General features: G+C 42.0%; 2 protein-coding genes and 1 long non-coding RNA gene across 4 annotated transcripts in view; 1 reads left to right on the top strand and 2 right to left on the bottom strand.

Annotated features, from left to right (window-relative positions):
- ITK (IL2 inducible T cell kinase) overlaps positions 1–24,325 on the bottom strand; it is a 64,118-nt gene that overhangs the window by 31,417 nt on the left and 8,376 nt on the right. The gene's annotated exons all lie outside the window — the stretch shown is intronic.
- Positions 1,088–6,699, top strand: LOC142495991 (uncharacterized). Its single transcript, XR_012801878.1, has 4 exons — positions 1,088–1,189; positions 3,507–3,661; positions 4,719–4,774; positions 6,035–6,699. It is a non-coding gene; the product is annotated as an uncharacterized LOC142495991 (long non-coding RNA).
- LOC142495990 (uncharacterized) lies at positions 5,515–8,690 on the bottom strand. The gene is made up of 3 exons (XM_075602186.1): positions 8,407–8,690; positions 6,938–7,015; positions 5,515–6,574 (listed from the first exon to the last, which is right to left on the bottom strand). The coding sequence occupies exons 1-3, from the start codon at positions 8,681–8,683 to the stop codon at positions 5,523–5,525; spliced, it is 1,407 nt and encodes a 468-aa protein (XP_075458301.1). The 5' UTR covers positions 8,684–8,690; the 3' UTR covers positions 5,515–5,522.

The following is a 24,325-nucleotide window of genomic DNA, read 5'->3' as shown; positions in this document are numbered from 1 at the left end:
ACTACCATTCACTCAATGTACAGGTGGTATGTGATGCCACGATGAGGATAATGCATGTGGTACCCAAGTTCCCTGGTTCCAGTCACGATTCCTCTATCCTGAGGAACTCTTCAGTCTTCCATGCGTTCGAAGAGGGACATTTTGAACCTGGTTGGCTGCTGGGTGAGTACATATTTACATGTTCTAACACAAAACACATGTTGATTTAGGAATGTTGGCATTGTACAATTTGATCACTAATGTCAGCTTATGTGTGCTCCATTCATTATAGGTGACTCAGGATACGGAATTAGGCCGTGGCTCTTGACTCCGGTGCTAAACCCTCAAACTGAAGCAGAGGACAGGTACAATGCAGCCCATATATCTACAAGATCTGTTATAGAGAGGACATTTGGCCTACTCAAGACCAGGTTTAGGTGTCTGGACAGAACTGGTGGGGCTCTTCTATACAAGCCTCAAAAAGTGTCTGATATTATCCTTGCCTGTTGCATTTTGCACAATGTTGCACTCAGGCACAATGTACAGTCAGACCTAGCTGAGGCTTTGGTAGACGAGCATCCCACCCATGTAGCTGCTGAAAATGAACAAACAGCCAGTGGTGGCCAGACACGACAGAATCTCATCAATTCATTTTTTTCTTGTAAGTACAAACTCATATGTTCCTAGTACTACTTTTATAGTTTAATTATGTTATATTAACAATAATGTTTCTTTATATAACCTTCTGTTAGGACACAGATGAATATGGGTTGCACACCTTTCTTTTCTCTGCTGTGTGCACAAAGGGATGTGGCACCGGTATGTTATTGTTGCACAGGTTATATAATCCCTCTTCAATTGTACTTTAGTTGTGTGTATGTGAATACAACTTGGGTAACAAAGCAATAATATTTTAGCATTGTGTTATTCCTTATGCTAAGACAAAACACATATTATGCCCATAATCATTCATGCTTCTAGTATGCTTACATACAATGTTATTGGTGCAGTGTAACATGTACATCCATATGATGTGTACACCAGGCTGATTTACATTTTGAATGTCATGAAATATACATGGTGTTGTACATTTAACACCAAATACACACTTTGCTGTGTTGTTTACGGTACTGAAGATGGCATGTCAATGTTTGCAATTTATATATTGTTCCTTTGCATTATAGGTATATCTCCAGTATGACTGATCATGGTATGTATATTTGCTGACATCTCTCATAAGATGTGGCTACCTCAATCTTCCTATAATTATTGGAACTAAAAACCCAACATATTGGTTTAAACACAAATGTTACATATATGTACTTTCTGTATCATGTATATGCATTTAGCTACTCTTGAGCTTTCATGTGCATTGTATTACAAAATGATTACTCACATTTCATCACATTTTATGTATGTTTCCTTATAATTTCCATTAATGTAATATAGAGGTGGTTGGAGAAAAGGGGATAACTGTACTTATTTGTTTACTTACGGGAGCACATTCATCACTAGCATAGACACACTTTTTAAGACAACTGTTTGTGTCTCTATCAATTGGTGTAGGATCCATGTATAACACCGACAAATGATAACACCAGCTTTATTATGGTAGCTTATATCATCATATTGACTATACTATGTATTTCTAAACGATTAATAAACACAGTAAACTATAGTTAGTTAGGTTAATGAAATATACACAGAAACGTACTTCATAACATGATGGTGATGTCATATTCAGAACATCATGCATTGGAGGGGACCATAACATCTGGCCAGTAACATTATTTGCTACAGTCCCAAACCATTTTATCTACATACCCATGTAACAAGAGATTTTAAAAATAAATGGCTACTTGGTTGTAAGTGTCCTTTACATTGGGAGAAGGAGTGGCTCACTGAGTAAAGACACACACTGGCACTGATAGTTTGAAGCAGGGGAGTCTGGTTCAATTCCCGGTGTGGGCTCCTTGTGACCTTGGCCAAGTCACTTTATCTCCCTGTGCCTCATGCGGCAAAAAAACATTTGTACGTTCCACGGGCCAGGGACCTCAGGCTGAAACATGTGTCTGTAAATCGCTGCGTACAACTAGCAGCCCTATACATGAACATGCTCATATTATTATTATTATTGTTACATAGTTTCGACAGTCATACGTTCCATTACATATTAGAATACACAAATGTGTTAGCAGAGTGGGAATGGTTGTTATATATAAAACACACCATGTCATAAAATGTTAGTAGTCATTAAAGAACACTCAATAAAAATTCATGAGGCACTCTTTTGCAACATCATTATGTTAATTAAGTGCTTATGCAATATAGGCATAAGGGTATCACATTTTTAATTGTTTGTTAATAAGCGCTGCAAGCAATATAAAATTAGTTCCATATGTAGTATAGTAGTCGGTGGCTCCTCCTCACAATCATCTCATATAAAGGTAGACTCTTCTGAAATCATACATTGATCCGATTGTATCTTCCCCGACATCTCTGAAATACAGCAAACACATGATGGTCAAAGATGGCACCTTACTAGATATGCATCCGTGACAACGCGTTACGCAGCTCTATATGATTGTGTAGATACACACGTCAGTCACTTATATGTTAGAAGTAAAACTGTTCATCAGTATGTAATGTTTCTTTAAATTTGTAGCAGGCATAACTATGTATAAGAAGTGAACGTTGCCTGTATACTGAAAGATGTGCGCGCACATCTTTGTGTGCGCACGCACTTCACGCTTGGCTCCACTAACTGTTAGCGCATGCGCAAAACAAAGCGTACGTTGTGCGTTCAATACATGTTGAAAATACCAGTAAACATAACATCTTTATTTCAAATACAATGAAGACGAAACTACATTCGTTCTAAACGAGTACATCTGTATTCTTTTTAAACAGACGTGTTTGAACAGAAAGCACGGCCGATAACACAATGCGCAAATGCAATACGTGTGACGTCATGTTAAGCCAGCGTGAAACGCACGCTAACACTCCTCCCACTCAATTAACATTCGGCTAACGCCCAGGGTACGCCTACAAACACTGAGCCGCACGCATCACACACTGCAGTTACCGTTACTATAACAAAACATGACAGCCAATAGGCTTTGAGGCGCGCACGTCGCTTGGGGGCGGGACTTACATCACTAATCCTTTTTAAGGACGCCTTGGCCCATGACAAGGGTCCCACGTCATACGTGGTGGACCCGGTTTTCAATGTTGTAGATGTTGCATGATAACAAAACAGGTATGTGTTAGAGTAATGGTAAAATGTTGCTAATATGTTTAAAGGGATAGGAAAGTACGTATATTTATTCCGTCAGCAATGTGTACTACTCTTTCAGGTCCTACTATATTGTATTAGGAAACAATTTGTTTGTGATCGCTACATGTTATGCAGTCTGCAATGTTACGCTGTATCCACGCATTGAAAGTGAAAATGGTGGTTACAAAAAAAAAAAAAATTTAAACGCAGAGTCAACGCATAACGATTGTTATATTTACCATTCTTCTAGAATTAACTCTTCGCCTGGCTGCAACTGGTCGCTCCAGAAATGCAAGCCATTTTCATCCACGCTTAACCCAACCGCTGAATCCAGTATGGCACATATCTCCTCCAGGATGCGCTCATAGGAATCGCCACTGCTTTCTTCAAATAATTGGTCGGGAGGTAGGTTCATTTCTTCCGGTTCCCATTCCAATGCAATTTCAGCTGAAAGGCTTGGTACATAATCATAGTACTTTTGTTCTTGTATAATGTGGGTTTCAGGAATGGAGGCTGCAGATATTGCAGCACGTATCGATTCAAACGGATCAGTAGTAGCGGATACATTGCTATTGCCATTAGGAATAAATATGCCTTTCACGACAATATAAGTGCCGTCTTTCAGGAGAAATTGTTTTTCCGGGGCAATCTTCCAGAAACCATAGGTGTGTTGTAGCTTATCCTGGTCACGTTCAAAAAAGTCATTACTTGATAAAGTGAATCTTATTGAGGAATTAAAATTCCGTGCATGCTTACGGTCTTGGTAATAAGGATATTTTGCTCGAATGAAATCATCGATTTGGCGTGTGCTTGCTTTCTGTCCGCGACTGTTCAAGATGGCTTCACAGATCATGTACTTATACCCTAAAAGGGGATTAATATTGTTAACGAATTCATCAGCCATGTCTGAGTAGCACAAAAGCTGTGTGCAGGTCTGTGTTATTTGCTCATCAAAATGAATGTGCTGAATGGCTAACAAACTCCTGTTTTTCCTTGTCAAGGTCAACAAAACTAACTACTTTGACTCCTTATTTCAAACGCCAATTGGATTTGTTTGTCTAATTGGGTTAACAGTTGTGGTTCGTGATATGGGACTGTGGGAGAAACATTTCTCCTTCTTTTATCTCGTTTGTGAAAAACATCCCTAGACTGTGAATGCGTTCACATAGTGTTTTTTTGAAAACTAACAAAGACCAGTGTGTGAAAATATTTCTTAGCCAGGCATATCAGTAAAAACACACCTGCAAAAAGAAATGTTTTTTCCCCGCTTACATTTCTGTGTGTATGTGAAAGTCTGGTTAACTCCCTGTCTGCATGAGTTTAAATACGTGTGTATATATATATATATATATATATATATATATATATATATATATATATATATATATATATATATAAATATATCTCTTATAAAAATATATATATATTTATATATAATATTTTATTTTTTTTTATATTGCAGGAGTACACACAACATTGATGGCATTAAGTATACCTTGTATGAAACCTATTTAAATGGTGAGAAACATGATTGAATTAAGTAATAAACATTTGTTTAAGCACAATACTGTTAGAGTCTCATACTTAGGATATTTCTCAAACATTAGGCCTGTATTATTAAAATAGTGTTTTCACAAGGAAGCATGAAGTGTATTAGTTTGTGTATACCAGTTTATATAGTACTATATATATATATATATATATATATATATATATATATATACATATACACACTCACACACTCACACTCACACTCACTCAGTGTGTGTGTGTGTGTGTGTGTGTGTATATATATTATTATACATTCTGAGATGTTATAGAAACGAACACACAACTGATTAAAGGACAAAATTACAATGGCCAAGCAAGGCAAAGGTAAGTAATAATTTACACATAATCCTGCTGTACACGTACAAGAAAGATGTTTGCACTTACTTAGGTGTTTTAATAATTGCATGTGACTAATATGCATATGCAATTCTTACATCAATTAACACACCCAAATGCAATGTTTTGCTGCAAAGTCAATGGCAGCTTCTCTAAACTTAGCAACTGGCTCCTGGTGGACCATTACTGAACAGACGATTACAACATAAATATTTATAACACAATTAATTATGAGTGTTAACATTTCCAAAACTTCACGTGTACAAGAACATAGTTGAAAGTTTGGAAACAACACAGTCTTCAGCATACATACAATAGTAATTAGATAATCTGAAGTCAACAAAACAAGGCCAAAGACATATTTTCTGAATTATAACATTTATTTTTTTTGTTCCTTTTGCGAGCGAGTAACAGGCCTGCTTGTTGTCTCTTGAATTTTCCTTTTTCTTTTGCCACCAACTTTAGGCACAACAGAGCCACTTTGAGTGGCCTCTGGCACTTCACGGGCAGGGCTTGTGGCCAGTGACTGTTCACCTACGGGGCTTGTGGCCAGTGACTCACCTACAGGGCTTGTGGCCAGTGACTCACCTACAGGGCTTTTGGGCAGTGATTCACCTACAGGGCTTTTGGGCAGCGATTCACCTACAGGGCTTTTGGGCAGCGATTCACCTACAGGGCTTTTGGGCAGCGACTCACCTACAGGGCTTTTGGGCAGCGATTCACCTACAGGGCTTTTGGGCAGCGACTCACCTACAGGGCTTTTGGGTAGTGACTGTTCACGGACAGGGCTTGTGCCCAGTGACACATGTGAGCAAGTTGGTAGACACTGCACAAGTGATGGTTGGTCTGTTTCATGTGTGTCTTGTTTTGTTTTTGTCGCCTCCTTTGTAGGTGTCTGCTGCTGAATTTGTACAGATGGCAGCGGTAGGATGTCATCAGGAACCTGCACAGCAATGTCTGCTACTTGACCGGTAACATTTGGGCCTGGTGAATGAATATCAGATGAATGTGGTGAAAACTGACCTGCATGAACAGATCCTGGCTGGGAGGTGTTGAATTGTGGTACATTAGTCATTCTCCAGTAATTAGCTTGTGTTTGCTGAACAACTAATGCTTCGAATGAGGTGTTGATTTTTTGCAACTGTTTAGGCACTTCAATGAAGACTCTGTGGAGATGTGCCAATTGTGATACTGTTTCTTCCTGCAGTCCAATCATCCTTTCCAGCACTGTCATCATGTCTGAATGGCGACGATTTTCTGCGTCCACTATTTTTCCCTCTGAAGCTACAATTGCATCGTATGTGGAAGTTGATGGACGATTTGGCGGTACAACAGTTTCTATTGGCACCTCTTCATGGTCACATGATTGTATTTCAGTCTCTTCTGTGGCGTCATCCTCATCATACTCATCATCCTCATCACCATGATGTTCTAAAAAGAAATGTACACATTATTAAATGGCATGTTAATGTTTGCTGTGTTACTATGTAATTGTACTGTGTCCTAAGTAACACCTAACATGTTAGCATACGTTTTATAACCTCATTAAAAACTACCTTGACTTACGAATAATGTTTGGACTCAGTATGAAATATGAATGAATGAAAAGTTGCTCTAAACTCAGAAGTCCTACATGATAATTAACATCACTAACACAATACATGTTGCCTTACACTTAATTTTCACTGACACTAAGTAATCCTATTTAAAGAAGATGTGCAAAACAAATAATGCACATGACAACATAACATATAGAAGAGCACATATTATATGGCCAGCAAATGATACACTCACCTTCTAGTAGTGTTGAGCTGGCTGACCCAGGTGAAGACACTTGTTCCATCTCAGGTGACACATGTCCTCCAGGGGCAACTATATATAACAATAACATAAGTTTTACATTTACATGTGTAAATATTGAACAAACACTTATTGTATGTTCTGTATTTATGATTAACTAACAACATCAGTTCCTTAACCGAAAATGTGTGTGAAAGTGAACATAAATAGTTGTAATAACACTGTACATGCCTGTGTACTTAGAATTTTTGAGTTCCCTAACATACAACATACTATGTTTCTGCAGTAATGCGTGAGGATAAATAGATTAAATGAGTACATAAAAATCATATGTTGTGTAGTGATATCAGTATCATAATGTACATAACTATCATGAGATGACCATTCACAATGGTTATCATGAAGGTGGTCATATTGCAAAAAGTGTTGTTTTTGGTAGAGGATATGTGTGGTACATTAATCGAAGATGTGGCACACCTGAATGTGGCTGTGACTCAACAAGACAACACATGCAGTGTGTGATAATGTGTCTTTCATAGTAGTTCAACTATAGATATGAGTGAACTAATGTGTGACGTACGCTTTGATAAGTAATGAGTTGTTGGGGCATTTAGTAGCTAGAGTTAAGCTTTCAAATGAGTGTGATTAACTTCAGTTGTGCTATTCAGGTTGTAAGAAAGGTATTCCCTTCCCCAAAAAGCCTAATCAGCCACACCTTTCAATGACTTGAAACAGGTGCAAATGGTCTGAACTAAGTTGACCGTGAAATGAGGCTGTAATTAGTGTGTGTGCTGAACCCCACCCCCTCTGTTGAAGTGTATGCTGTGATGAGATATTAATTGCAGCTGCTTTAACACAATGGTAGATGAGCTAAGTAGTCATCTGCAGTGTTTAAGTTATGAAAACAATGACATAACATATGATACGTGTGCCTCATTATGCTGTCTGTATATGACATAAAGCAAAAATGGACCTTTTCATAAGCAACTATAGATGTGTTAGTGCCAGTGATGTTTGTAGGCCGTTACATGCAATTTCTTTGATGCATGCTTAAAATAGGCAGTAATGTCATGTTTGTCGGAGTAAAATCAATAAAATACACAATAATATGATACATATTTCTGTTCTGTACCTGTAGCTACTAATAATTTCTCATGAACATGTGTTACACATGTGTACTACCCTGTTGTTCCCCATCTTCGCCCACCATCAATTGCTTCCACTGCAGCTATGCATTTTGGGAATTCACATGTAAATGAGCACGCAATGGCACGTGCTATATTAGTTACTGCTTTTAGTAGGACTACTACATATATGTCTATTTTGAGATATATATATACAGAATCAGACATATACATATATAGATGCAGGTATGCTTATATTGTGAAGACAGTATAAAAAGCAGTGTAAATATGCAAAATAACTGTAAGCAACGACACGCCTAGTACAGTAATATTTATCACCTGCTGGAAATTGTGACGGATAAATTCCAATGTCACGGTCACCAGCCAAGCCTTCCACGACGACGGTAAGTAATTTTGGCCGAAGCAGCTCCTCCAATGGAGTCAATATGAGACGTTGTGGTGTGGGCCCACCTCCAGTGCCAGTAGCATGCACGCGTTGGTCTTGTATTTTCTTTTTCAATTTGGACCTAATATCATCAAATCTTTTCCGACAATGATACTTGTCCCTGACACTATTCCCACAGGCATTGACACCAATGACTATTGTGTCCCACATTTCTTTTTTGCTTGCTGCACTTGTCCGCCCTTGAAAAACATATAAAAGATATGAGGTAAATTAATAATAATATAAGCACCAGTTTCCTACACTGCTAGCTGTTCCAAGAGATAGCAAACATGCTGTTTTATGTGTAATATGTGCAGCACATGAGCATTCACTACTAAACCTATACATGTAAGCAAGGTTGCATTCATATTGTATGCAGTTCTGGCAAATTGACCGCCTGTGTTTATTTGTCCTTGTAAGGCATGATAAAAAGCTGTGTTTCCACACTAATGAACATAGAAAGATATTGTGTACCCATATTTGCATATGAACAAAACTCAGATGACCTAGGATCACATGTATTTGAATAATAAATGTAAAGTTACACTTACCTACTAAATGTCCATAGAGACTGTCATAGTGCTCCAGAATGCCAGTGACAAGAGCCCTATTTTCCTGGTCATTGAAGCGAGGATTACGTGGCTTCTCCACACGTTTTTTCCGAGCAGGTTTAGGGTCAGAGCTTGGCTGGTGCTGACTGGACTCTCCTTCTTCCAATGGAAGAGCCTCCAAAAGCTGGCCACCAGCAAGCACGCCACCACCAGACACCCCATCAGCAACTGCGCCACCAGCAGCACTCCCAGCACCAGCACTCCCACTCCTAGCACCAGCACTCACACTCCTAGCACCAGCACTCACACTCCTAGCACCAGCACTCACACTCCTAGCACCAGCACTCCCACTCCCAGCAACAGCACTCCCACTCCCAGCAACAGCACTCCCACTCCCAGCAACAGCACTCCCACTCCCAGCAACAGCACTCCCACTCCCAGCAACAGCACTCCCACTCCCAGCAACAGCACTCACACTCCCAGCAACAGCACTCCCACTCCCAGCAACAGCACTCCCACTCCCAGCAACACCACTCGGTGCACCAGCAACATCACTCCCCTGAACAGTACGTTCACTCCGACGCGTACTCCCACGAGTAGCACTCCCACTCCCACCAGCATCACTCTTCCCACGCTTTGCGGGCATACTTCCAGCACTCAAAAAAAACATACAAGATATGTACAGGCAATCACACGACCCACTTCCACATATAAAACAAGACAAAGATGTAAACAAAACAACAAAGGACAAAGCTCACCCAATACACAACAAGTCTCTCAGTCAATATGCAAATCTTCAATCGTCCAGCTCTGTGCGTCTCTCTCTCTCTCTCACTCCCAACAACACAGAGAATGATTAGCAGTACACGTTGCCTTTAAATATGGCGCGCAATCAAAAACATGCTTGTTTCGCCTGATTCAGCAAGATTTGTGATTGTGCAACCTAACAGCACCCCGCCACGCACGCCGATACACCTGTGTGTGATCGGCTCATCATCGTGAGAGTGGGCGGATTTGTTTTCTGGTTGATTTTGAATGTATTCGGCACTTACTGCATACGGAGAGGGAAAAACGCCAATAACATGACTAATCGATAAGCTTGCCGATTTCACATAATCGTCGCTTACTGCATGAGGCCCCTAGTCTCTGAACCGGGGGTTCGAGTTAACCTTAAACCGTACCGAATCCCAGAGGCCAAAAGAAAGGCTATAAGTTTAGAGGTTAAAAAAATGCTAAAACTAGGTGTAATTGAGGAATCCCAAAGTGGGTGGAACAGCCCTATAGTCTTAGTCCCAAAGCCAGATGGTACAACAAGGTTTTGTAATGACTACCGGAAACTAAACGCGGTGTCAAAATTTGATACTTATCCTATGCCCAGGGTAGATGAACTTGTAGAGAGACTGGGCAAAGCCCGATATCTCACAACCCTAGACCTAACAAAAGGGTACTGGCAGGTTCCCCTCACAGAAAGGGCAAAAGAAAAGACAGCCTTCTCAACCCCAGACGGCCTCTTTCAGTATAAGGTGTTGCCTTTTGGCTTACATGGAGCTCCCGCCACATTCCAAAGAATGATGGATAAAATTTTAAAACCACACGCTCGGTATGCTGCCGCCTACCTGGATGATGTGGTAATCCATAGTGAAGATTGGCAATCCCACCTTCCAAAGGTCCAAGCTGTGCTTGACGCAGTCCGGTCTGCTGGACTAACTGCTAACCCCGCTAAATGCACTATTGGTCTGGAGGAGGCCAAGTATCTGGGATATTCTATTGGCAGAGGTTTACTCAAACCCCAAACACTCAAAGTGGAGGCGATACAAAATTGGCCAAGGCCAGTTACAAAAAAACAAGTAAGGACCTTTTTGGGGTTAATTGGGTACTATAGAAGGTTTATTCCCAATTTTGCAACTAAGGCAACCCCACTAACTGACCTCACAAAAGCAAGAGGACCGCTAATGGTAAAGTGGTCCCCCGAAACCGAACAGGCCTTTAGAAGCCTGAAAGAAGCTCTCTGTGCCCAACCAGTGTTGGTCACACCTGACTTCTCCAAAGAGTTCGTAGTCCAAACCGACGCATCTGAGGTAGGGCTGGGGGCGGTACTCTCCCAGGAGTCTCAAGGTGAGGAGCACCCCATCCTTTATTTAAGTAGGAAACTAAATCCCCAGGAGAAAAATTACTCCATAGTAGAGAAAGAGTGTCTCGCAATAAAGTGGGCTGTAGAGACGCTCAAATACTACCTGTTGGGGAGAAAATTCCGGTTGGTCACAGATCATGCACCCCTTACCTGGATGTGTCAAAACAGGGAAAAGAATGCTAGAGTGACCAGGTGGTTCCTAAGCCTACAACCCTTTAAATTTTCTGTGGAACACAGGTCAGGGCACAAACATGGCAATGCTGACGGGTTGTCAAGGATGCACTCCCTAATATCCATGGTCGCTCATCCCTCGAGGTCTGAGCTGGGGGGGAGGATATGTGACAGAAACCAGGGGATGGTAATAAATTCCGTATATAGGGCTCCCAGGATACTAGACAGTTTCTATCCTGTTTGGCCTGGGAGTGCAGCCTTATAATACATACACTCCATCCCACAGTTTGGCAAGCGCTGGAACTGAGGGATGAGAGATCCAGACCAGAGTTTGTCTGCTGCCTGATTTCTGTCACCTGTCATGCTAATTAGGAATCAGGTATGAAAGACTGATTTCCTGTTTGCTCTGGTCTCTCCCCACAAGAGCCAGGAGGCTGGAGGGCTGCTGAACTACAGAGGGGAGAAGCCTCTTCCCCAAACAGGTTCAATCTTTCTGTTCATTTGTGTAAGACTGCAAAAGTACCGTGTTTTGTTGTTGGAAGTGGAAAAGCCACTTCCAACCCTGAGTCAGGGATATCTAAGTTAAGTTATCGCTCAGGTGAGCAGCTTTTGTTTTGATCTGTTTTCTGTTGTATGCACTGTGGCAGTCTCAGTGCCTGGGACTGAATAAACCAGGCATAGCCTGTTTAAAGGAACAGTACGTGACGCCTCATCATTTAACCTACCCTAAAAGACCGTGTTCTAAACAGTCCCGGACAAACGACGGAGCCCCGGAGTAAGCCGTTTGTCACAAGAGTTAAAGGACAGGTGATACATATTTACAAATAGAGTTACAGAAGTGAGCAGGGTATACATTATTTGCAAGGCATTTCACATTTTTAGTAGAATAGTTACAATGGAGTGTTTGGGGTGGAGGCCAGACTAGAATTGGCTAGGGGCATTTGTCTTAGTATAGTAATTGTTTAATTGGGAGTGAACACATTTTTGACCATGACTTTGGATAGTATTGTAGTCTATTATGACTTTATTTATATATATAGCATCAAAAATGTACTCAGCACTTCAGAAAGAATACAGTAGAGGGAATTATGATAGAATAGTAAGTGCATCAAAATCAGACCATAGGAAAGGAAATCCCTGCCCTTAAGAGCTTACAATCTAAGGTTTGAGGGGAATTTACAGAGGTAGTAGGTGAGGGAATAAGTGCTGTAGATAGCAGTGCTTGGCCACAATGGGTGGTGGGAGTGACTGTGTGTGGAATAATAGCCATGAGTGCAGGCTATTGGGATGCTTAATTTGTGGGGCAAGTTTTAAGGTTAGTTAGTATTTTATGAAAAGGTTGATACCATTTGCATCGGAGGAGATGACAGTGAGGCATGAATGAGAGCAAGTGTGTATGGGGAGAAGAGAGATTGGTCTGTAGTTTGAGACAGTGTTTTTGTCCCCACTTTTGAAGATTGGGACAGCTCTGGTAGTTTTCCAGGTCTTAGGGATATGGCCTGTAGACAGGATAGAGTTGATTATGGAAGCAATTGGTTTGACAATGACTGAGGCACAAAGCCTTAGGAACTTAGATTGTAGTACAGTAAAGTCCACATTAGCTGCTTAGTTTTAAATATGAGGAGCATTAATAGGAGATACCTCTGTCTATATGCGGATGTTAAGACAGTAGTAAACACATTGATACAAGAATTTGTTCCTAGGTATAAATTATCTCCCTATGGGACACTTATGGGATAACTTATGACTATCAGTAGTTCAAAGGAACAAATTAAGGACCATCTATTGGTAATAAATCAATTAATAAGTATTGTATGCCACTAATACATTTTTTGAGTCTCGCTAGGCATAAGGTATGATAAAAGTGCACCTACACGAGACGAAGTTAAAGGTCAAGTAGTTCCTAAACAAGCATGCTCTTCATCCCAGATGAAAGGGCCCATACTAACCACCAATACAGCAATTAAAGTGGCAGATTTCTTTCCCTGGACCCAAAGTACAGTAAAGCTCATTCCAGCTCCACCAAAGACCAAAGTCACCTAAAGCACAGCCGCATCAAGTTAACGTTTTGAAGAGACATAAACTTTGACCGTTAACCAACGAGGAAAATAAGATACCAGGCAGAGACCTGATCTTATCAGGAACATTTCATTTTTTCAAAGACTCAAAACATTCTATTTTTTCAGAGACTCAATATTTCTGATTTCTATCAGAACATTTTATTTTTCAGAGACTCAATATTTTTTATTCTTTAGAGTGTGTTTAAGTTAGAAATTTAAGGTGTATGTACAATTGAGCCTTGATGGGAGGATTGGTTTCCTGGAAGCGTGGCTTGTGAAAGCTCTTGTATGTGTTTTGGCAGTACTCATCACTCTCTATGTATGTGTCATATGCAGCAAAACTTTGATCCAGAAGTGTGTTGCACCTCCACCGAGAGGAGGGGGTCACCCAGGGGGTGTGTCAGCCACAAGGAAAGGATCATAAGTCAGCCATGTTGACCATCGCAGACATTGTCTGTTCTGATATTCTGAGTGAATGATGTATATAATGCGTGCAGGGGTGAGGATCATGCATTTCGCTTCCACAGATACCAAACCCCTTCAATTCTCAGTAATAGCTGAAAATATATGATGATAGAGATAGATGCCATATCCTTTATCTAGCAACTGCATACCCAAAGAAAGGTTGCTTGCATAAAATAAGGTGTTTAGTATTATGTGTATAATTTCTGTATTTTCCCATTTTTTAAGGGAACCTCTTTAAAGGGTGTATCACACACTAGGAACAAGAATCAATTTATGGGTCAAGTGTCTCCACCAAACAATGAAACCTGTGTAAAAATGTATGTTCAGTCAGATAACAATTTACAGGAAAAATGTGGCCTTAATTTTGCAGTTTTTAATTTCATCATTAAACCAAGAACAGGTTCAGATCAGGCTTATGGCCTTACAAAACAGAATGGCTTTAGATTACATTTTAGCATCAAAAGGAGGTGTATGTGCCCTAATTAAAGAACAATGTTGTGTTTTCATCCAAGATCAGAGTGGCAAGGTACAACATGAGTTAGATAAGATAGGAGAAATTCAAGAAAGACTTAGTAAGGAAGGTGACACAGACTGGGACCCTTTGGGGCTGACTGGATTGGTAGGATCACTAGGAGCGAAATTTTTGAATGCAGCAATGTGTGTGATTGTGATACTCGTTGTCATCTATGTTTGTGTTACGTTTGTCAAAGGCATGATCCACAAATATGCAACCCCATCTGCAGACATAATGCCATTGTTTGCAGAACCAATCTACAGCAGTCCCTTGAAGAAAGAAGATGCCAAGTACAATGTTCTAACTCTGGAAAAGAATTTGGCTATAACGCCATACTACGAGACTATGACTACATTTGGCAGGCACCCTCGTGCACTGTCCTATACCCTCAGGCAGCATTATGAAATGATGGAGCACCCTTGTGCCTCCCAACGTGTTTCTGGACTAAAATCATACCAATAATTCTCAAAAACAATGTTTTAAAGAATCAGAGGAGGGACTGACAAAGTTGAGACATTAGGGGGTCTGGCATAACAACATAACAGCATTTAGGATGAAGCCATTTTGTGTGAATATTTCAATCCGCCATCTTGTCTTGTCTTTGTGAGTCTAATTTCTGTGTTTCATTTCTGTATAAACAAATGTGTGAAGCAGAGAATGGAATTTTTTCGCTCCTAGCTAAATTTATTGACTCTTCCTCATCCAATCAGCTTCAAATTAAAAGAGTAAACAGGCTAAAAGTTATGAGAACCCATGAGATAAACTTAGATTCTCGCAGTGAAACTAGTTCTCACACAAATGCCAGGTGGTAGGATAGGCACATCCCATTTAACCCCAGAATGGTTTTTAGCTGACAGACAGTTATCCAGTATTGTTATGTATTACAAAATGACATCAGCTTTAGTATTGTTATGTGTTACAAAATGAGGTAATGTTTAGTGACGTGCAAGCCCCCCCATAAAGGGGTGGAGCTTTAGGATTTAGGGTATAAATATATGGCATATCGTGTTATTGTTTAGAGAGCTTTTGTTTTGAAGCTGTCTCCGTTGTGCACTTGACTTGAATAAATTCACGTGTTATTCTGTTTCAAAATAACCTCAGACTGTGTTTTTTATTTACGCTTTTCACAGGCTTAAATAGCTGTCAGTGACTCCCAGCCCCTGCCTGAGCATTGTATGCATTTCCCCGTGTGTCTGGGTCCCTTGTATTCTGATTCCTGAGCCTGTCCTGTTCCTGAGCCCTCCCTGTTCTTTTGGATTCCCTGTTGCCGACCTCAGCCTGTTACCCGACCACTGCTCCTGTGCCGTCTGCCTCGATCCCAGCCTATACCCGGACTTGCACCTTTGCTGCCTGCCTTGACCTCTGCCTGGATCACGACTACTCTAACGGGACTCTGTCCCCTGGCTCTGGTCGGTGATCTTATACCTCTAACTCAGCCCTGCGGGTCCGCTTCCTATTCAGATAAAATGCCTGTACTATGCACTGTATATTGTCATGTACAGATACTGCCTATACAATCACTAAGGTCTTAGCTATTTTGCTCTTGGTCCCAAAGTGTCTGTACGTTCTCTGTACTTCAGACACTAAGCAGAGGGATTTGCAGAGTGCACAAAAAGCTGAAGGAGCGTGGCTCCCATTTAAAAAAAGCTAAGCACACGCACACACACACATACACACATACACACCCCCACACACACCCGGGCCGACCTGTCTTTAGGATCTGGCACTTCCTGTCTCTCTCTCCCACTAAAGCCTCGTCCTGCTTACTCCTCCTCCCTCCCCCAGGGTAACCCAGGCTGGGCCACTATGTGAGACAGCCCGGCTCAGGTGAGGTCTCGGGCCGCAGGCTCCAACAGGGAGATATTATAGGGGCAGGAGAGAGTGGGCCTAATGGGGGCAGCATGGTGGTCTGGGACAGCTGGGAGAGTAATCCCAGCACTCCCCCTCCGGCCGATGCAGAACACCTGATCGCGGTGGCCATTTTTTCCCCTGCGATCCCCATTATAACGCGGTCGCATTATGTGGACACCAAGCACCGCGTTATAATGGGGTTCAGCTGTATTGTGAACCTGATAAGAGTGAGCCTCATTGACAGGATTCTGTTAAGGAAGGCAACTATAAAGAAGCTAAACTGTGGCTTGGATTAACAAAACCAAAGCTACAAATTTATTTATTTATGGTCCATATTTTGTTCCAAAGACAGCTGTGATTGGATGTATCCATTAGGGACTGAAGCAAACAAACTACTTGAATTGAGATATACTGTCTGACTCACAAGACTCCAGGGAGAGAAGATACTTAAGAAAACATTACAAGTCTCAGAGAACCCACATGCAACGCAGCCTATTATAATATATTCAAATTAACTTATTATAACGTCTTATTATGTCTTAATTTAAATGTAGAAAAATGGTTGGATATAATGTAGAACTTTTTGAAAGCATTGCTCTTTTTTTTAACATTGTTAACTTGTTTTGCACTCATGATTTCCCATGCTGATAGCAAACTGTTACTTCTAAACCCAAGGACTGGGTGGCTAGCCCTGCAGACTTCCAACTTGCACTATAGTCATTGGGCTATTAAAGGAACAAGCCAAGGCAGTGATTTTTTTCGTTTTTTTTTTGCAATTTATGTTCCTATTGGATTGAAGCATGGGGTCCCCGGGGCTGAACCCCATAAATTTCAGCTCCGGAAGCCCGTGCTTCCGGAGATATTTACCTTCATAGTAGGTGCTGGTATCTCTCTGTTTTTCAAAGCTTCGGTGTCACGCGGGACAATAGAAAGCCGTACCGGATAACGTCAAGGCTTTCTATTGGCCCGCAGGGCGCCGGAGCTTTGAAAAGCGCCCATTACATTATCCCTGCTAGTCGAGCGGAGTGGCCAGCGGCACCTACTATGGAGGTAAGATCTCTGGAAGCAGGGGCTCCCCAGAGTTGAAATGAATGGGGTTCAGCTTCGGAGACCCCCTGCTACAATCTTATGGCAAAAAAAAAATTCGCTCGCTTGGTTTGCCGCCTTGAAGGATTAAACAAATTTGCTGAATCATATATCCATGTATTGATGTGCTTTAATACATTTGATGGTGATTTTTGCAACACTTTTAACTTCAATATCACAGCCACGAGACTTTGATAAAGTATTCCCATAATATACAAATCAAACCTTCTGTTGCGTCTTTCTTACGATCTACTGTAACCTACCTATACAGAGCACAAATGAGGCTGTACATTGATATGTGATTTATAGGAGACAGTAAGGTTAGATTTGGTACAGCTAGATTTACAACATTTGTAGCAAGGGGCTATCTATCCAAATATCGCTGCTGCAAAACTATTGCTATATTGCAAAAAAACATGTACCAGCACTAGCACCATTCTCTCTCTCTTCCTATAAAGAGATACAAAGCTGAGTTTCGACCACTTTTTCTAAGTAAATAACAAACTGCAACTCCCACTGTCTCTTCTTGTATGTCTCTTTTGTCTTTCCCCTTTGTGTCTCTGCGTGTCTCTGTTTGTCTCCTTCTGTATTTCCCTATATGTACAGTATGTCTTTCTCTTTAGGGTCTATGAACTAAGGCAATATTGGAGCAAAAAGCATAATTTTCATCGTGCATCAATGTACCAAGGTCTTTGCTAATTTTTTGCCCTGTGTGCACCAGCTTGCGATTGGTGGAGCGACAACAGGAGGAGTGAGTTACATGCACATATTATAATGAGATAATCAAATTATGCTCTACATCTAACGCAATTACTGTATGCATCAAAAGTGGTGCAGAGAATCAAAGCAGACTTTCTCTGCTTCAAAATTGTCCTAGTTCCCCCCTGTGGCTGTCATACACAGAAGCTCTGGTGGTATTTACGGGAATTCCACCCTAGTTTACTGTATCTATACAGTTGATTTCTTCGCCCATCTGCTTTGACTCATCAACAGTTCTATGGGGGCAGCATCCGTGGAAATCCCTGATTGAATATTTTTGCAGCTAGAGAAGCCTGCGCAAGACTTTGTTGTTTTTCAGCGTGTTCCTGTGGAGTTGTTGCCTTTTCCTAAATAAATATTTACTGCTAATCTCCTGCCACTTGAGGTTGATCCTATTGAGCACATTGCATTTGGGGACAACGAATGGATTCTATGACTCGTCTAGAAGGTCTTTTCATATATATATATATATAAAAAAAAGAGTTAAACTGTAATACCTGGCAAGAAACATGTCTACTTAAAACGCCATGAATTTAAACCCCTTCCCATGATTTGCTTGGGCAACGAAGGGGTTAAAGTCAGCATTTTTAATTCTAACTACCATGGATCGATGGTTTTAAACAAATTTTAAAAAAAACAATGAAAAAATTTTAAGAAAGGGATTTTTTGTTTTGTTTTCCGTTATCGCAGGAAATGTTCTGCCTTGTTCTGGTTAGCAGATTTTTGCAGGGCTGCAAAGTCAATATATATATATATATATATATGGCTATTTTCTGCTTTATATATATATATATATATATAAAATATATATATATATATATATATATATATATATATATATATATATATATATATATATATATATATATATATATATACAGTGTTCGACAAACCTATACATTTGAACAGGGGAACATACATTTTCAAGGTACAACAAGATGCAAACCTCATCCCTGGACCGCAGTCCAGTTAACCCCTTGTCTCTCTGGTGAGGTCAGGGGATGGCCATATGGGGTGCAACCCCTTTAATACCGGGCCACCCCTTTTCTCCCTCTACACTAACATAATACAACATTAACTAAAAACGAACAACAATCGCAAACATTTGATTACCATTAAGCAGGAAAAAACAAAACAATGACATCCACATAAGAAACTGTAATTAAAAAAACCAACAGCAATACCAAGCCAGAAATGCCCCCCCAAATATTGTCATAATAATGTATTAATCTGTACCCTAAAGTGGTACAGATTAACATATTATCAGTCAATGTGCCTCCCCAAAAAAAATCAAAAAACACATCCAATGAAAAAACCTGTGAAAAAAGACATTTACAAACATTCAATATATTACTTACCATTAGAAGCGGTGGCCCTCTGACTCCCGGGGTAACAGGAAGCTCACGTACCTTGAAGGCCTCCAACAGCATCTGATGCCATCCGCCATGAAGATCCGGATCAGGTACCCCAATCTTCTTTTTTCTTTCTTTAATCACCTTCTTCTATCTTCATCTGTCACCATTTCTTGATCTTCTTAATCTTCTATCTTCTTGTTGTAATCCAAAAAGCCCCATGGTAGATCCCAACCGATGTTGTCTCGTCATCTTCTTGGGCTCAAATGAGGCGTCACGGCCTTAAATAGGGCTTGTGACATCACATTTAGCCTCAAAATGGTTAACAGCCACCTGATTGGCTGTTAAAACCATTGCAGACTTTAATGATTTTTTTTTTAAAATGACGTTACTTAAAGGGAATGATGCCAGCCAATCAGAATGGCTGTGCTTCATTTGCCTTTAAGATGACGTCACGAAGCCGGATCGTGGGTTCAATTCCACACTCTGATTGACTGAAATACCATGTGACGTTGATAGGGTGTTACTGCACCTGTTAGAGTAGAGCACAGGGTTTATATATTCAGCTATTAGCATGAATAAGCCACTCCTGAGGAAGACGTCATTACGTCGAAACGCGTTGAGCGTGGCTCGTTAGCCATCTTGGAGGAGAGAAAGAAGCAGAGGGATTCAAGCTTAAAGAGCTGACCCCACAAAGAAGAAAAATATGTTTTTAAATAATTATTTCTCAATGTACCTGCCTTTGATTAAAATGATTTAAACGTCCTAACAGTAATATTTTCCCTTATTTCCTCCCTGTGCTAAAATGAATATGTTTATTTTCTGTGTTGTACTGCCATTCCTTGACAAAGGCTGCCCAGTCGGCCAAAACATTGGATAACTCTGGCGGAATACATTTGTATTTGGCAAAATCCGTGGTGCCGCTACTTTTCTGTTTTGAACTCTGCATTTGGGACACAGCGGGCCTTCCCCTTTGGTGATGAGAGCACCAGCAGAAGTATCAGCTATTTTTTCTTTGTTGTCCTTGCTATATATATGTAACGGTATTTCTGGCCCGGCCTGACCCACCCAATCTCACATTGGCCCCTGTGGTCTAACCGGTCCCCATTACAGTGTGGTAGTGTCTGGTGGTGCACCTGTTGGCAACAGGACTCCTGAGTCTCCCGCATGATGGTGTGTGGGGAGAACCCGTCCAGACAGGCAGCTGAGGTAGTGTGCTGAGTCCTACCTAGTTCCAGTGCAGCGCCTCCACCTCATCAGGGTTCCTTCGGTCACTTGGGGATGGTACTGGTGAGGAACTCCTCGGTGGTGCAGCCCCCTGTGCAATCACTTGACTCTTACACACGAGGGTTTCTGTGATCAGCTTCATCTTTATTGATACGGTGGGCTAGCTGCCCTCCACAATGGGGTGTCTCTAACCCATCATGGTGCCCGTGCTTCCCTTTAAAAGGTATGTCACCTTGATCAGGGATTCCCTATCCCAGCCGGGATATCTTTATTCTGCGCCAGGTCCCTGGACACAGACTCCTACTGCAGCTATTAGAACATAACTGTCTTGACTACTTGACTTGAACTTGACAGAACTGCTCAGAACTCAGGTCTCACATAGAACTCCTGCCAGAACTAACCAGAACTCCTCCTCCACTTAGCAGAACTAACTTTTAGACACAGTGCTGTGCCTTATGTACATTCTGGAACTGACACACCTCTGACATCACTAACCATGGAGTCAGAGCATTTGACCACTCCCATCCATACACAGGGCACCCCACCAGGGTGTGAGGGCAAACCTCCATAATTACTGCTGCATGCCCACAACTTACCAGGCCTTACTGTCAGCAGGAGAGATGACTGTAGCCATTTTACATGACCGCTACATATATTTTCTGTGAGTCATGTCATTCTAATCTTCTCTGGAAATTCCCTTTATCTCTTTGGTTAATGAGGGCGACATACATATTGTAAACAAAACAACAAGAGGGAAAAGTTTCCCCTACTCAATAAGTTTTTGACCCCCCTATTTTTACATGGACGGGAAGCAGTGGGTCCCTTGAGCTGAAACACTCTACTTCCCAGGGACTCTCTGAGATACAGTTGATTATATTGACTACAGTATATCTTTGATCTTTGTTTCCGCTTTTCTCTATGCAGTGGAGGAAATACAGGCATAACCCGCTTTAAGGACACTCACTTTAAGTACACTCGCGAGTAAGTACATCTCGCTCAATAGGCAAACGCCAGCTTACGCATGCGCCAGTCAGCACGTCCTTAACAGCAATACTGGCTCCCTACCTGTACCGAAGGTGTGCGCAAGTGGGGAGACTATAGAGCCTGTTACAAATGCCTTATTTCCATCAGTTATGCACGTATATGACGTTTGCAGTACAGTACATGCATCGATAAGTGGGAAAAGGGTAGTGCTTCACTTTAAGTACATTTTCGCTTTACATACATGCTCCGGTCCCATTGCGTATGCTAATGTGAGGTATGCATGTACACAGAACACAGTATAAAATTGATAGTGTCAGTACCTTCTGATAAGGTCTAACCTTGATGTGGTTGCAGTTTAACATGTTTTGGTCAAAAGATTGAACTAAGTGACCCATACTTATGAGAACAATAACATATAGAAATGAATCAAATAAGTTGTTATATTGGATGTGCATGGAGGTTTCTTTGTTTACTGTTGTATATTTGAGGTCACTTTCCCAGTAGCTCTCCAGATGGCACAATTAAATATATAAATGTATAATACTCCGGGACTGGTTTTTGAGCTCGCTAAGATTGTGAATGTCTAATTGGAAACTTGCCTCTGAAGGTACTGTAGCATCTGTACGGTCTCCTCCCGGGGAAACAAAATCTGATCTAAATCTCCCATATCACGCAGGCCAATAGGAAGCCACAACATCATCCATCACGTCTTCCTATTGGCGCATGTGACATGGACCATTTAAATGCAAAGACGTACTGGTGCTACCTTTCCAGATAAATATCTCTGCAACCAAGGGTGTTTCGGAGCTGAAATTAACGTGGCTCAGCTCTGGGGACCCCCTGCTCCCCAACCATGTTAAAAAAAAAAAAGGGAGGGGTTAGTGTTTCTTACTTAGTAAAAATACAAAACACATACAGTATGTACAAAATGTATATATATTTATAGTATGCATGTAGGAAATGGCTGCACACTCTATTAAGTATCCTAAAGACGGTGACTGTGCTAGATAGAAAAAAAATTTCAACTTGAAGAAAAGACCAGAATGGTCTAATTATCTAATTACCAGATAAAATGAATGCCAAATAGAGGGTGTTTATTAACCCATAACACACTGGAGCCTGACATTACATATATGGCAATTAGACAGAATATCTGAGAAATACACTTACAGTCCAAGTCTCATCAGCGTGAGCATATACCGTATAGATCAGGGTTTCCCAAACTTTTTTTTCCGTGACCTGGTTATTTTGGAACTTCTCCTTCGTGACCCACTAAAAATTTTATCGCCTATACTGGCCTATAGGGCCTGCACAGACACACACACAGCCACTGATACACACACACACAGCCACTGATACACACAGACACACACACAGCCACTGATACACACACACACACACAGCCACTGACACACGTAGCCACTGACAAACACACACTGATACACACACACAGCCACTGATACACACACACAGCCACTGATACACACACACGCAGCCACTGACACACACGCAGCCACACAGAGACACTGCTACACACACACACTGATACACACACAGAGACACTGCTACACACACACACAAACACTGACACACACACACAGCCACTGATACACACAGACACACACACAGCCACTGATACACACACACACACACAGCCACTGACACACGCAGCCACTGACAAACACACACTGATACACACACACAGCCACTGATACACACACACAGCCACTGATACACACACACACAGCCACTGACACACACGCAGCCACACAGAGACACTGCTACACACACACACACACACTGATACACACACAGAGACACTGCTACACACACAAACACTGATACACACACACAGACACTGATACACACACACAGACACTGATACACACACACATACACTGATACTGATACACACACACTGATACACACAGACACTGATACACAGACACTGATACACACACACACACTGATACTGATACACAGGGTGGGAGGGGGGACTGGGTGGGTTGGTGGGAGGGGGGACTGGGTGGGTGGGAGGTGGGAGGGGGGACTGGGTGGGTGGGAGGGGGGACTGGGACACTTGGGTGGGAGGCAGTGACTGGGTGGGTGTGTGGGAGACGGTGAGTGACTGGGTGGGTGGGTGACAGTGACTGGGTGGGTGACAGTGACAGTGACTGGGTGGGTGACAGTGACAGTGGGTGGGTGGGTGACAGTGACAGTGACTGGGTGGGTGGGTGACAGTGACTTTGACAGTGACTGGGTGGGTGACAGTGACTGGGTGGGGTGGGGTGACTTACCTTGCCGCCGGACGCTTTCCCCTGCTGCCCCCGATATCCCCTGCTGCCCCCGATATCCCCTGCTGCCCGGGACGGGAGGTGGGCTTGGGGGCACGGGAGGTGGGCTCGGGAGGGGGTGCCATGGGAGGTGAGCTCGGGAGGGGGTGGCACGGGAGGTGAGCTCGGGAGGGGGTGGCATGGGAGGTGAGCTCGGGAGGGGGTGGCACGGGAGGTGAGCTCGGGAGTGGGTGCCACGGGAGGTGAGCTCGGGAGGGGGTGGCATGGGTGGTGAGCTCGGGAGGGGGTGGCACGGGAGGTGGGCTCGGGAGGGGGTGGCACGGGAGGTGGGCTCGGGAGGGGGTGCCACGGGAGGTGAGCTCGGGAGG

Source organism: Ascaphus truei, chromosome 5 (assembly GCF_040206685.1).
Source record: "Ascaphus truei isolate aAscTru1 chromosome 5, aAscTru1.hap1, whole genome shotgun sequence".
NCBI classification, from domain to species: Eukaryota; Metazoa; Chordata; class Amphibia; order Anura; family Ascaphidae; genus Ascaphus; species Ascaphus truei.
This window is presented reverse-complemented; position numbering and strand designations above follow the sequence as displayed.